Raw genomic sequence first — 15292 nt, 5'->3', positions numbered from 1 at the left:
TAGGAGATTGACCAAATGGTTTGATCAATTCACATGGATAGTATATGCGTGAAAAATCTTAATCAAGATCTATGTGCTAAACTAGTTTTTTTTGGTATTTCAATGCATTCCTTCTGCCGATAGCCAGAGGCTAATACATCGTCCCAACATTTAGCGTGGTTGACCAGGTTGGCTTTAAGTTAACAAAAAATAGTTCTATAATTTGACATCTTGATATATATTGTACTCCCTCTGTCCCAACCAAATTGGGACAAAATTTTTAGGCACGAAGATTAAGAACTTGTGTTAAATGGATTAACTAAAAATAAAAAAAAAATATGGGAGAGGAAAGAAGTAGAAGAGATAAGTGAAAGTAAAATAGGTAATTGAATAAAATAAGACTGAATAGATGTTCGGTTTTTATCAAAAAAATGTAATAATTCAAACTTTGTTGGGATGTTCTAAAAATTATTTTCTTAATTCTTTTACCACTAGCTAGCATATATACCGAAAATGAACAAAGTAATCCAATTAATTAATAAATACTAATATCCAAACTTAATACACCATTAAAGGAAGAAAATGGAGTTGTCAATGAAGAAAAAAGGCTTAAAGCACTCAGATAGGTCCATCTCTTGTCTCCTCAATAACCTCATGATTTGATCACCCACTTAAATTAAATCACTCCCCATTTGCAAACCATATACTATATCCTCTCTCCCACAAAAATTCAATAAATTAAAATACCAAAAAAAAAAGCAAAGATGATGCCCAATATTGATCCAAGTGGTGAAGGATCCTCAGCTCCTCCACCTCCACCTCCACCACCGCGGCCTCAGCTGAGCCGGTACGAATCACAGAAGCGACGCGACTGGAACACCTTCGGGCAGTACCTGCAGAACCAGCGGCCCGCGGTGGCGCTGCCGCAGTGCAACTACACGCACGTGCTGGATTTCATGAAGTACTTAGATCAGTTTGGGAAGACCAAGGTCCACGTCCACGGCTGCGTCTTCTTTGGCCAGCCCGACCCAGTGGGCCCCTGCGCTTGCCCTCTCAGGCAGGCGTGGGGCAGCCTAGATGCCCTCGTGGGCCGCCTCAGGGCGGCCTACGAGGAGAACGGTGGGGCCCCTGAGACAAACCCTTTTGCCAACGGGGCCATCAGGGTTTATCTCAGGGATGTCAGGGATTCCCAGGCGACTGCCCGCGGAATCCCTTATAAGAAGAAGAAAAGAAAGAGGAAGAAAAATAGTGAAGGTGTGGCCTCAAATTTTCATCAGATGCAATCTTCTGGAATTTAATTTGACTATGGTAATACTATTATTTATATTATAATATCATATACTATTAAACTGTGCTACTTCTTAATTTTCTTTTGGTGCAATCTTGTAATTCAAAAGATTTTATTTCATACAAATATATGTATGTCTTTTGCAGTTGGGAACAGGAACCCTAATCATCCAAAAACCCTAAATTTTCAGACTTTTTCTCCAAAAGTTAAAGCAGATTTTCGAAGTTCAGATTTAATTTCACTGTGTTAAAATGATACACCAACTACATATCTCGGGGAGAATAGGAATGAGAATTTTAGAGTGCAGAAAATAAAAATCGGCAATTTTTATGTGTTTTTTAAAAATGTTTTTAAACCAATGTGGTATTTTATAATATATAATATGAAGGAAATCATATTTCTTGTCAACTTTTGTCCAATTTTGTGTCTTTTTGGATTTGGCACAATCTTGTGTTTGCCATCGAACTTGATCCCATTAATGCTGATTCATCTAAATTATAAATACACAAATAAATGTATCATAAATATATGGAGGAGTTTTATAATACATGTATTTTCTTGATTACATATATTTGCTTGATCAGTCGTCTGATCTTTTGTTTTGTCTAGATCATGAATTCATTTTGGGAGATCATCATGTCCTTTTCTTTCTCGCAATAAATCTTAAATTAATTGTCATTTTGTTTCTTTTCTACAAGATCAGTATGGGGATTGAACTAATTACCATATAGTTGTTGAACAATTCCTTCATAGTTAATATGCGACTAAAAATAACAACTTCCTCTTCTATACTTTTAGTCCCAAAATATTAAATTTTTTTTTTAAAAGGTTTAAAGTTTTTAACATTATCAATTCTTATGTATGCAATTAAGCATATAAAACAGATTATTTGATTAGTTTTATATACCTCTATAACTTATTTCATTATTAATAATGGTATATATCTAGATTGGTAATCCTTTTTTTCTTCTTGATTTTGTGTATATTTTTTTCCTATTCACAACATGTCATTATGTCAACATGTCACATATATATTTGTAGATTGTTGGAGAAGGAAAAGAAACTCATTTCAAATAGATAGGTTCAATTTTATAATAATGTACTCCTAGTCCTACATAATGAATAATGTTGCATACAAACGGAGAATCAAAATGTATTAGGATATTATTTTGAAAATAAAGGGATAATTCTTTTGGGTGACAACTTGCATTTTAAAATTCTATACTTAATATAAGTTGTCAATGTCATTTTATTACAATTAATGGGTACACTTAATTATAGGGATATTTTAATAAATATTACTTCCTCATTTCCACAATAAAATGTCTCATGTTGTCATTTTCGTCCGTCCCATGATAAGATTCATATTTCACGTTTATCATAAATGGTAATTAGGTCTCACATTCCATCAACTTATTTCGCTCGCATTTTATTATAAAATTAAAATCAATATAAGTTAATCTCATATTCCACTAACTTATTTGATCTAATTTTTTTCACATTTTTGAAACTCGCCCACAAATTAAATAGGATTTCTTTCATGGACGGAGGAAATAGTAAATTGATATACGCATAAAATGGGCTCAAAGAAAATGAGAAAAGGTAAAAGGCAAAAGGACAACAGGAATAAAATTACAATATTTAAGTATCCCCATTTTTTTTCCAATAATATTAAAATTTGTAATTTTCAATTGCTATACTAGTACTACTCCATATCACATAATGAATCGAATTCAAACAACCGGGCCAAGACTTTTTAGAATATTTAACGTTCCAAAAATACTTAGAATAATTTGTGGCTCTACATTTAGATATGTAGAATAAAGGTTAAAATTGGTCCTGAACATATGCTCATTTTATGATTTTGGTCCTATATTTTATCTTTTGAATTTTTGCATACTGAACATTTCAATTCGGATCACAATTGGTCCTACACTAACAATTCCGTCAATTTTTAAACGGTTTTAATTGGGGTTAAAACCGTTTAAAAATCGGTCAAAATCGGATAAAACCGTTTATAAAATTGACGGAATTGTTAGTGTAGGACCAATTGCGATCCGAGTTGAAATGTTCAGGATGCAAAAATTCAAAAGATAAAGTATAGGACCAAAATCATAAAATGGGCATATGTCCAGGACCAGTTTTGGTCTTTACTCAAATATGTAATATCCCGAACAAAACCATTAAGTATTTTTGAATTTTATGTGTGCCATCCATCCCTATAGCTACTAATATGATTGGAGGAGGTACTCCCTCCACCCATAAAAAATAGTCTCATTTTCTTATTTTGCGATGTCCGAAAAAAAATAGTCCCATTTTTAAAAGTGAAAAATTTATATCTCATATTTTACCTACATTTTTTCTCTTTCACATTTCATCCACTTTTTCACCCCATCTCTTATTTTACCTATTTTTTATCGTGTTCTCTTACTTTATCAATTTCTCATTAAAATTCGTGTCGTCCACAAATGAGACTATATTTTGTATACTGATGGAGTATTTAAATTTACAATTTTCTTGTATTGGCTTTTATAAATTGTATGGCCATGACTTAAATTAGGCATGTGAACATTTCTGGTTTAGAAAATCATTGATTTAAGAAAATCAAAAGGGATGTGCAAATAGCTTTGGTATGATATTCGAGAGTTGAAATGCTATATAAAAACAAATTTTTTTTGCTAAAGGACTACTCCATAAATTACAAAATCGAATACAACACGGCCAAGCAAAAGACAAAACACACGATATGGAAATATTTATCCTTTTTGGCAATAGATCAAGTAACAATTGAAAGGGACTATAATTTTTCTTGGGAGTAGTTTATGGAAAAATATCTGCTAATTCTTTTATATAATTAATGTATCCCAAATTTAATTATAGTACTATTCAAGAAATGAAGGAATTGAAATGGAGTATAATTTATCTTTAGATATACCAAAAACACAATATATACAAGCTTCATTTCTTCATAATAGTCTAATTAACATGACACATTTTTTTTATAAATTTATCTTAACAAAATGACACATTTCTATTTTTGATAACTTTCTCTCTCCAATTAATATATTCAACCATTTTTTTCCCCTCCAATTTAATATGCAACTCTCTTTCTCTCCATTTAATACTTATACTCACTCTTTTTTTCTCTAAATTAACCACATTAATCAACAACTCCTAAAATATAGTGCCTACTAAGAAATGTGTTCATTTTAGCCAGGACGAAGAGACCAGTAGTTAAACTGGGATTACAATATTAATTATAGCAGACCTTTTTACCATAGACTAGTATAAAATATTTTTTCATCATATAGGGAATGACATGCTACATGTCACTCAATTGATGCACATTTAATGTAGTTTATTTGGTTTTACATATTTGATTTGATCTAATACTCCCTCTGTCTCGTTTTAGGAGACTCGGTTGAGTCGAGCATATATTTTAAGGAAGTGTTTGCGTGTGAAATAAATAAATATTGTAGTGAATATTGGAATCCATTTTTAATTGAGTGTGTAATAAATAAATGTTGTATGGATGTTGGAACCCATTTTTAACACTTTTTTACTTACTTTGTAGACATTTTTATTAGTTTATTCCAACTGGGACTCCTAAAGTGGGACGCCCGAAATTGACCGGAACTCCTAAAGCGGGACGGAAGAAGTACATTACAAAATTTTATTGGCATGTTTTATTTTATAAAATTCATGGAGAAAACAAAATTGAAACAAGTGTAGTGCCTATATAAAGTACGTAGCATACTATCATTTTATTAATCACCCCACAATTTGTACAATTTGTTTAAAGTATGGGTTTCTTGTCATGGCTAGCTTTATTTTCTTAATCAGCCAAATCATATACTTAATATTGTTTTTAATTTGTAATTACAATATCAGTAAGCTCAACCAATTACTTCATATATACACTAACTAAAAGGAATCTGAAACATGACCCTTAAAAGAAGTATAGATAATAGCAGTACATTAGTTAGTAAAATGAGACGTAGCATCCTAATAATTGCTTTATTAATGTTGGAAGAGAGCAGATATAGTAGGATTACTGCTTAAATAACCCACATATATATACACTATACACAATGATCACTTAATAAATTAATACTAATATATACTAAAAATAAAATTAATAGCAAACAATATAATATAGACTTAGCATGATTCCTACACTTTTAACATTATTGTTGCAATCAATAATATAACATAAATAGCATACATAAAAAAATGGATTCTTGATTTGTGTCTTATCAATAGGAAAAAAAATTTACTTTTGAAGATGCACAATCATCTCTAAAAGATATAGGTGGGGTATATAAATCAGTCCTGTAGAATTTCAAAGTAATTATAGTCTGAGGTTTCATGTTCACATATTAAAGGTGCAGTATGATTTTTATGTATCTTTGAAACTCACGGTTTTTGTGTAATAAATTCCACACAATAAACTTTCCAGCACGATACTCCACTACTTAAGGATAGCTGATTTTGATATAACTTATAATTTTGTGAATTTACATTTCAAAATCCTAGTCTATTTTTGCAGCTTGGTTTATGGATTAAAGGTTAGGGTCCGGTCTTTCCTTTTTCACCTAATCAGGTTTTAGAGGATTTAAACGTAGTTAGAAGACCCAAGAAAATACATAATTCAATGACTTTTTGGAGGTGGCTTTGGTACGTCTTCACTCTTCACCTCTTTTTTGCTTCGGTCCTAGTGGTTTTGAAGGCGTTTTCCTTGCTATTCTTGTTGCTTGGTATCTTGTGTAGCTAGCTAGTGGTGCTCTCATGACTGCTCTCCTTGTTTTTGTTTTGGTTGTGCTTGTTTTGTGAGGTTTATGGGGTGTTTGTTTAAGTCCTTGACCTCTGTTTTTCTACTTTTGTGGCAACTTTGTTTATGTTGTACTTTTAAGCTCTTGGCTCGCGATTGTGTCATGGCTTGAGCACGATTCGTATTTATATATATTAAAAAAAAGTTAGGTTGCCATAATTATTTGTTATTAAAGGTTATGATTGATCTCATCTCTTATTTGATTGTATTTTTAAAAATAAAAATTGACCCATCCCATAACCAATGTGGGATAGTGATAATCTGAAAATTGCATCTTTCTTACAAATTCCAAATTATGATCTTCGACACTTAATTGGACCATATTGCACAATGACCATGCAAATTTTTTCATGTAAACATATGCAAAGTAAGATTGTGCTAGAATCCTAATAAAATTAACTTTAGTTTAATACTGTAAAATAATATAAAATTTTAAGTTTAAGATATTTCCTAGATATTTTTAGGAAATAGAAAGAGATTACTTTTATCTAGTACTTATAATAATCACTGAGGCCTCGTCTTTCAATAAATAGTCGGGAAAGATTTATCTCACTGTTGGATTAATTCAATGTTACATCACACCAGTGTTGTTAGTCTCCTTAGGTATGGAACTTTCAGACTATCACTGCAACCTTTATTTCCAATAGTAGCAAAAGCCTATCCAGATTGTGAAATATTATCGTTTTACTTCTGCAAGGTACCGACTGAATCCCTTAGTGATAAACATGTCCACTACTCAAGTTTCCAATACAGAAGACTTATGATTTCTTTTTAAACATTAAATACTTTTTAAACATAGTATCTTAAATTAATAGATAGAAACAATATGAAAAAATTGCATGTTTTCATAACGGGTAAAAGTGAGTTTGAAGCTTATCGTATACAAGCAACGGTTCAGCTTCAAACATTATTTTCCAGTATACCAACTCTAACGGCAACGACCTCCACTCTCGTGGCGTCGCGCAACTGGATGCAGATATCATGAAGTTGTCTTGTCATCTGCATTAAAGCGGAATCAAAACGAACAAGATCAGTGACTCTTGTATCCACTATCCATGAATGTGTAAATACAATTGTAAACATGATGATTCTACTGCATAAGCTTTGGACATATCTCGGCCATTGCCCTTCTTTAGAAGAGGGCAATCTGGCTTCCAATATCCCTTATTGCCTCACTTGAAGAAGCACTTACTAGTTCGTTTGTTTTCACTAATATTCTTTTTACCCTTCTTGGTTTTGATAGGCGTGGATGATTATGCAACTTCTTTCCTCTTTCAATAAAACTATTGCCTTGGAAGATGAAGCTACAATAAATTCACCATCTAACATATTTTTGTCCGTTAAATGTAACATAGTGATGATGTTTTTGAAGGCTTGCAACTTTATGGTGATGGAATGAGGATATAAATCACTAGCTTACTTCGCAAATCAAAAAAAGAAAAAAGGAAATTTTTTTTTTTCCAAAATCAAATATTTTTGAAAAGAAACATAAAGGTGACCCCACTTGTTTTTCATAGATTCTTTCAGACTTTTGTAACAGCAATGATGGTTTTATTAATTAGACTTCATTTTGGATAGCTGGAAAATTTCATAGCAATTCTTGTTGAAATATATTCCAATTTCCAGCTCTTATAACTGATGCCCATACTTCATCATTGTTATGAAAACACTTTTTGTCTTATTCTTCAATCTATTATCTTCTTTTTGGCCTACTTCCACACCTCATCTTATATATATTAATAGTACTCCCTCCGTTCCATAATAGTGGAGACGTTTATTTTCGGCACACAATTTAAGAAAAAATATGTTAAGTGGGTAAGTAAAAGAAGAGTAAAGTAGAAAATGAAAAAGGTAGAGAGATGAAGAGATAAAGTAAGAGAGAGTGAAGTAAGTGAGGAAAATGTGTCGACTTTTACTTAAAAAAGGAATGACTTCACTACTATAAAACGTACCAAAATGGCAAAATGACTCAAATACTATGGAACGGAGGGAGTAGTACATAACATCATATATAAATAAATATGTAACATAGAGTGATTATGTGTTGGCATCATTCCATTCCAAATTAGGTTTTATTCCATGCTCATAGGATGTGAAATATAAAGATTTGATCACACTCCACCCCTTGTTCATCTCGTTGGATAATGCAAGAACACGATTTGACGAATACATGAAGAGCATGTGTTGTGCTTTCTGTATTAGACTAGAATCTAAATTCAAGTGTAAGAGCACTCACAGTGGTGGCCTATTTCCAGAGCCCATCTCAGATCCTATCTCCATTTTTTCCTGTCACGTCAGCAGACTCATTCCAGAGCCTATCTCATAGCTCATCTCAATTCCACATCATCATTATTTTTAATATTTCACTTTTAATTATTTGTGTAATTAAAAGACAACGTAAATATATACGGCAAAAAAAATTCATTTAAAAACATAATAAAACATCCTACATTAAAGAAACCAAAAAAAAAAGAAGAGATGAAGATAGAAAATAAAAGACAATGGAAGCACACCCTTAGAAGCATTCGGGTTCCGACTCGTCTTCCCCGACACGACCCATTAACCCTATGAATTTTGGGCAATCCTTTAGTTGCAAATATATTTCCCAGTACTTGAACCCTCTCGCATTGCCGTCGTAGAACTTGTGAAATTTAGCACACTCATACACCAGGCGTTTCCAATGCTTTCGTAGATCGTTGTGCTCCTGCGGGCTTTACTTGTCCGTATCTTTTCACGATAAGCCCCTAGAAACCGCCCTTGCACTTGTTGGCTAAAATCGGGTCGTCAGACATCTGTGTCCAACAATGAGCAAGAGCAATCGACTCCTCTATGGAGTAGGTACTCATCGTCTGTCCAGCTTCAGAAGCCTCCCCGGCTGTCTCCTTCTTCTTCCCCTTCATGTCGGGCACTTTGTTGCTGAAGTTCATATCACCGTGGAGAGAGTAATAAAATTGAAATTGGGATTGGAAAGGGATGAATGTGAATTGATGGAGAATGTGGTATTGCCATCGGCTAAGGCTTGTGGTCGGCGGAGGCGGTGGGGGGTGGAGATGGCCTCCCTCTCCACAATGGTGACCTGTGAGAGGCGATAGGAGGGGCCGATCGCTAGGCCCTTGCGATCGGGGCCCATTGTGGATGCCCTAAAGCTCGAATATAGATGCACTATTACAATTTGTATCTGTCCAACTACATTACTTCATATACAAATAAATATGTGTATACATTAGTGCTATCATCTAGTATAGTTTGTAATATTACTACTCCAGATCGAATTCACCTTTGTCCAAAATAAGTTGATACTGTATCATTTTACCTATCAAATAAAAATATTCAAAATAAAATATTTTTGAGGGCTTTACAAAATTGATGAGCAACGGGACCACCATGATCTATATCGCTTACCATTCTTAATTGTATAATCCACCGGTTAGAATTTAAAATCTCACTTTGACTTGACGTGAGTTTTAAGAAATTTTTAAAAAAAATTGTTGAAAACAATTAGTGAAATATATCTCCTACTACATATTACTCCATCCATCTTACTCTTAAGTAGCTTACTCAACGTGTGATTTTATAAAGTGTTGTTTTGTGAGTTTATAGAGAGAATAAAGTAGAGTGTGATGCCCGATTTCGAAAAATGGACAATTTAAAATGGGTTATCCTAAAAAATTTGTCACTTTAAATGTAACGAAGAATATATTGATTTAGACTTTAAGTGTAACAATGATTTACACTAAAAGAAAAAGATGGCTTACCGACGGAAACAGTGTTAACTAAAAACATTACATGCACGTAAATTACAGATGGAAAATCACGGAAATTTTCCATCGTTAACACTATTTACCTACGGAAATATAGGAATTTCCGATGAAAATTTTCATCGATAAAATTGTTGTTTGGTAATGTTAATAAAATGTAGAGTCACATACTAATATAGTTGCTTGATGATTAAAGTAGTGGTAGTTATTTGAAGTTAATGGATGGTTAATGGGTGGTTACATCACCACCGGCATCCTGACAAGTTAGTTTTTCTTTTAGTTTTTCGTAATTTTAGTTTTCTTTTCTATGAGTGTCTGTTTTACATTTATAAGTGTTAATATGTTTGTGATAGCATTCGTATACCTCTTTTCATCACACTTAGCCTATTGCATAGTCTAAGTGTGAGAAGGTAGGGGTTTACAACGTATATATGTGTTTAGGTTGTTTAGAAATTTTCTTCTGTTATGTGATTTGCGTTGTTTGATAAGTCTTATATCTTCATATATAATATGTTAGACTATGTGAGAAGTTTCATATATAATATGTTAATTTTTAGGTGAGTTTAGTCTTATATCTTCTCCCACTTAGCTTATTGCATAGTCCAAGTGTGAGAAGTTTCATAGTATATAATATGTTTTCTATTTATGTGCTTTCTGTATTTTTTTATGTGTAATACTGGTCATCCTGTTTTCCACTTCACTGAACTTGCTTGAGGGCAAGCAAGGGTGAAGTGGGAGGGGGAAGATAATGGCCAGCTTAACTTGTCGAGTCAGTCCCTAGCTAGGATTAGTTCAAGTGGAGACAAAGTGAAGTAAGAGAGAGACTAATATAGAAGAGAGTCGTGTATACATTATTCTCTTACTTATTTTACTTTCTCTCCACTCTAACTATTTATTACTATTATTTTTGCAAAACAGCGTCTGAATATAAACGCCTCACTTGTAGTGGGACGGAGGGAGTAGTTTTTTTAGGATATGTGTTAAAAATAGACTTAAAACTCAACTGATCCAATCTGATAGGGAGATGATTGATGAAAATAAAACACACCAAGAATGAAAACCGTCTTCCTTAGATCTGCGAATTTAATCTCAAATCTCGAAAAGTCAGCAAATTGAGACCCATATTCCAAAATCTCTCATCCACGCCGGTGCCTCTAGAAGTCCACCCACGTCGGCCCGTCACCTCCAGCCGTCCACCCACGCCGTCGACTCCAGCTCCCCGCCGTCGCCCCTCCACAACTCCACCAGACCACCCATCGTCATCAACTACACTAATTGTATGTTCATATTAAGAACACTAATTTTGATTAGTAGATTAGTTTACTGTCACAGCAACATTGTTGAATAGTTTAGTCCTACTATATATTTCATGAAGTCATGTGCTTACAATCTAATGTGAATTCTTGCCAGTATATATACCGAAAACTAATTGAGAATATATGCAGTTATGCACATTTGTTGAAAAGTTAAAAGAACCCCTCTATGAATATATACCACACAATGTGGCTTTTTGTTCTACTTCTTTTTATATGTTGTTATAATGTCAAAATTTACACTAGGAATAATTTCGGTTTTTCGATTTTAATTTTTTGAAATCTTATACAATTTCAATTTTGTCGGTTTAGTTCAGTTTTTGTAGTTCAGTGTTCGATTTTTCAGTTCGGTTTCAGCATTAACAAAAAATTGTTTTTTCAGCTCGGTTCAGACAAAAAACCAAAATGAAAAACCAAATGTTCACCCCTAATTCTAACCGAAGCATGCCATAATATAACTACACTATACTTCTACTTGAGTTTCAATTCAAAAAGTAACCCACATTCAATAAATGGTTATGCAACTTGAGGCACCAAAGAAATTGAAACTACGAAATTCAATCAAATAGAGTGGGCTCATCATGTGCAAGTGCATATGGTTCTTTGATACAACGACGAATAAATATTACCAAAGAAACTATGCTGGAAATAAAAAAAAAAAAAAAAAACTGATTAGTTAGCTCATACCTGGGAAGAACAGTCTATTTGTACAACAAAACTGGACTCTCAAGCTACCAAATTGGGTTCCCCGGCTGCACGGTTTTCAACTCTGGAATCATAATCAAAGCTTCTTGCAACATCAAAGAAATGAGCCACTGCATCCTCCGGTGTACCAACAAGAACTCCATGGCCCAGGTTTAGAATGTGGCCTTTCGTCCCTGCACTGCTTATGACCCTGACAAGGCAGGCAGATCCTATCCGCTTCAGCAAACAATGAACACAGCTTGATAAAGCTTTAAATACTAGTTAAAGTTAAATCGTGGCTAATTAGAATGCATATTTAGCAATCAGATGATGCACAAAAGAAACTGTTGGATTCATAATCAGTTAAGTTCAATGACGAACCTTTTGATTTCATTGGTTATGGCAGGAAGAGGAGAAAATAGACAGGCGGGGTCCACATTTCCTTGTATAGAAATGTCACTGCCCAACCGTTTCCTTCCATCAGCCATATCCACTGTCCAGTCGAGCCCGATCACATCAACACCAGTTCCTTTCATCCGTTCTAAAAATCCACCATTTCCGTTGATATAGAGTACAAGAGGGGTTTGAGGGCATTTATGCTTCACTGTTCTCACTATCTACATTGATCACATAAATGCGTTTAAAAAGATAACCAAATACCAATAAAAGCTTTAATGGTGTGCATCAAAAACCAATAGATTCATGAAACAGATATAGAAAATTTTAAGCCATTGCAAACTAAAATATAGCTTTCTCCCTTTGTTAAAAGCCAACAAGAAAAATGCGGTCACCTCATCGATATAAGGCTTTGACCACATTTCCCACATATGAGGTGGCAATTGACCACCCCACGAATCAAATATCTGTATGCAATGAGCTCCAGACTCTACTTGGTAGATGACGTATTCAGCTATTGCCTTTGTAAGATGTGACAGAAGACTCCTTAGCAAAGTGGGTGATGTATGACACATGCTCTTTATTGTTTTATACGTTCGAGTCATCCCACCTTCAACGATGTATGTAGCAATTGTCCAAGGAGCTCCAACAAAGCCCAAAACTGCAGCTTGTTCCCCTACCTAAAAAAAAGTATTAGAAACTGTCAAACAGCTTTCATAGACAAGTGATGGGTGGCTCCATACCAATTACCAACCTCTTTCCGCAGTATCTTAAGAGAATCACCGACAAACTGTAGTTTCTCCAAATCGATAGGGTGCAACGCTTTCAAGTCCTCTTCGGAACGAATGGGAGACTGTATCACGGGACCTCTCACATCCTCTATATCAAAAGGAACACCAAATGCAGGTAGTGGGGTAAGTATGTCAGAGAAAATAATAACTCCATCGGGACGGAAAGCTTCCCATGGCTGCAAAGAAATTTGCACAATGAGATCAGTCGTCTCTGATCTCTCTCGGAAGGATGGATATTTCTCTGCAAGCTTTCTATAAACAGCCATATACCTTCCTGCTTGACGCATCATCCATGCAGGAGGACGGTTTACCGGCTCCCCTCTTGCAGCCTTGACCAACAAAGGATCTGCTTCCATTTTTAAGAAAATCAAAAGTGAACATATTTAGATAGTTGAATTTACCACATGTCGATAGTAGTGCAATTTCAGACATAATAGTTCTAAAGGAATACATTTAGACCTCCATGATAAAAGTTCCTTGTAATCTACTCTGTTCACGTATCAGACCAGAGGTAATTAAATTTATAGACCTAATCAGACGAGAAAAGTGATGAATTTGGATTCCATATTCTTCATTGTAGGGCAAAGCCAATCATTCAAAATATAGAGGATGAGCTTCAAGAGAATTATTCAGAGTTCTTATACAATTATGAAGATCAATTCCCACACTAATCTTACACTAAGGTGTCGTTCGGTTACCATGACTAATTATCATGAGCCTATCCATCTAGGATTAAGTTGTGGAATTCAATCTTATGAACCAAACATGATATATATTTAATCATGAGATTTAATCCTGCCAACCGAACACCCTCTAATACTAGTAAATACTCTCTCCATCCCATGGAAATAGGTTGAATTTCCTTTTTCGTCCTTACCATAGAAATAGTCTATATCCATTTACGGTAACCTTTTATCCTTCTCTTTTACTACATTATTTCAACTAGTTCTTTTTTTTCTTTTCTCTTATTTTACTAATTGCGCATTAAAACTTGTGTCATCCCCAATTAGCCTATTTCTATTTCGAGTAACTAAAAGATAAAACTTCATACAAAACGATTAAAAAAAATCGAGGAAAAAAAATCCCAATCCTAAATTTGTAAACATCAATCCATGAACAATTAGGTAGGAAATGTACCAGATGAAGAAGCAGAAGCGTGAGCTGAGATGAATTTGGGAGATTGCTTTTGAGATGAAGCAGCTCCATTGGAGATTGCGAAATTGAGGGGCGTAAACAAGCTCGAGTTTCTCCAGCCCACGCCGCAGCAAGAACTGCGCACACAAACAATAAGAGAATCGCACAAATTGGGGCAACTATATCATAACTCGATTCAACGCTGAAAATGAGGAATTGTTAGAAGTGAAACGTGCCTGCTAATGGTGGAAAAGCCCATCATCAAAAGAATTGCCAAGTGCGTCGGTAGTCGCTTGATTTCTTCCTCGCTCCTTATCGCCTCAATTCAACTGTAGTGAAAGTAAACAGACCTCTCAAAAACAACTCTATCATTTTTATTTTATTTACATTTTATTTTATTACATTTTGCCACTTAATTTTATAGAAAAATAAGTAGTAGTATTAATTTCGTCGAGCACCGCAGTGGCAGTGAAAGTATGGGTTAAAACTTAAAATAGTATGTCCGCATCATTATTTTAACTATTTTCTGTCCGTTCTTATTTCATTAATTATATATTAAAATTTATGTTATCCTTAATTACTAATTAGTCTATTTCAATGGGATGAAGGTAGTAGACTTACCACGACACAAATGTTTCATTTCCTCTTTATCTAAAAAGTTTCTTAGGACAAAGTAATTTCATAAGGCTAAAAAACTTTTTTTTTGAAATTTTCCATGCTAAAAGCCTAAAATGTTTCAGCATTATGTCGATGTACAATTATTGAGATAAACACAACATCATTTTCTAGCGATCAGGATGGCCTTGATGGATGTGTCTAGTTTCTCATGTATTCTTCATCTCGAACTAACTAGCATTTACATTGAGTACCAATAATACCATGTTGTTTCCATTAACTATTTTATACATAAACTTCCAACATGGCACTATTCAAATCCAAAGAACATGACCGCCTGATCGAAACAAAGTTCCATGATCTTGAAGCTTGCTTGAGTCCATAAATGACCTTCTTAAACTTTCATATCATGTGTAATTTACTTTTGACTTTGTATCCGTCTGGTTGTTATATGTAGATGATCTCCTCAATGGTTCGATTTAGGAAAGCTATCTTGCCGTTCA

General features: G+C 34.0%; 2 protein-coding genes across 2 annotated transcripts; one reads left to right on the top strand and one right to left on the bottom strand.

Annotated features, from left to right (window-relative positions):
* The first annotated feature begins 642 nt into the window (after positions 1-642).
* LOC125196740 (protein G1-like7) lies at positions 643-2026 on the top strand. Its single transcript, XM_048095354.2, has one exon. The coding sequence runs from the start codon at positions 744-746 to the stop codon at positions 1275-1277; it is 534 nt and encodes a 177-aa protein (XP_047951311.1). The 5' UTR covers positions 643-743; the 3' UTR covers positions 1278-2026.
* A 9685-nt stretch (positions 2027-11711) lies between these two features.
* Positions 11712-14564, bottom strand: HEME1 (Uroporphyrinogen decarboxylase). The gene is made up of 6 exons (XM_048089364.2): positions 14411-14564; positions 14178-14311; positions 13004-13386; positions 12645-12929; positions 12235-12470; positions 11712-12064 (listed from the first exon to the last, which is right to left on the bottom strand). Exons 1-6 carry the CDS (start codon positions 14434-14436, stop codon positions 11896-11898), a joined length of 1233 nt encoding a protein of 410 aa, XP_047945321.1. The 5' UTR covers positions 14437-14564; the 3' UTR covers positions 11712-11895.
* Between the last annotated feature and the right edge of the window lie 728 nt (positions 14565-15292).

Source organism: Salvia hispanica, chromosome 4, assembly GCF_029641045.1.
Source record: "Salvia hispanica isolate PSC_SH4W2 chromosome 4, Shi_PSC_v1, whole genome shotgun sequence".
Taxonomy (NCBI): domain Eukaryota; kingdom Viridiplantae; phylum Streptophyta; class Magnoliopsida; order Lamiales; family Lamiaceae; genus Salvia; species Salvia hispanica.
The sequence above is the reverse complement of the archived record's forward strand: the minus strand, read 5'-3'. Positions and strand labels throughout refer to the sequence as shown.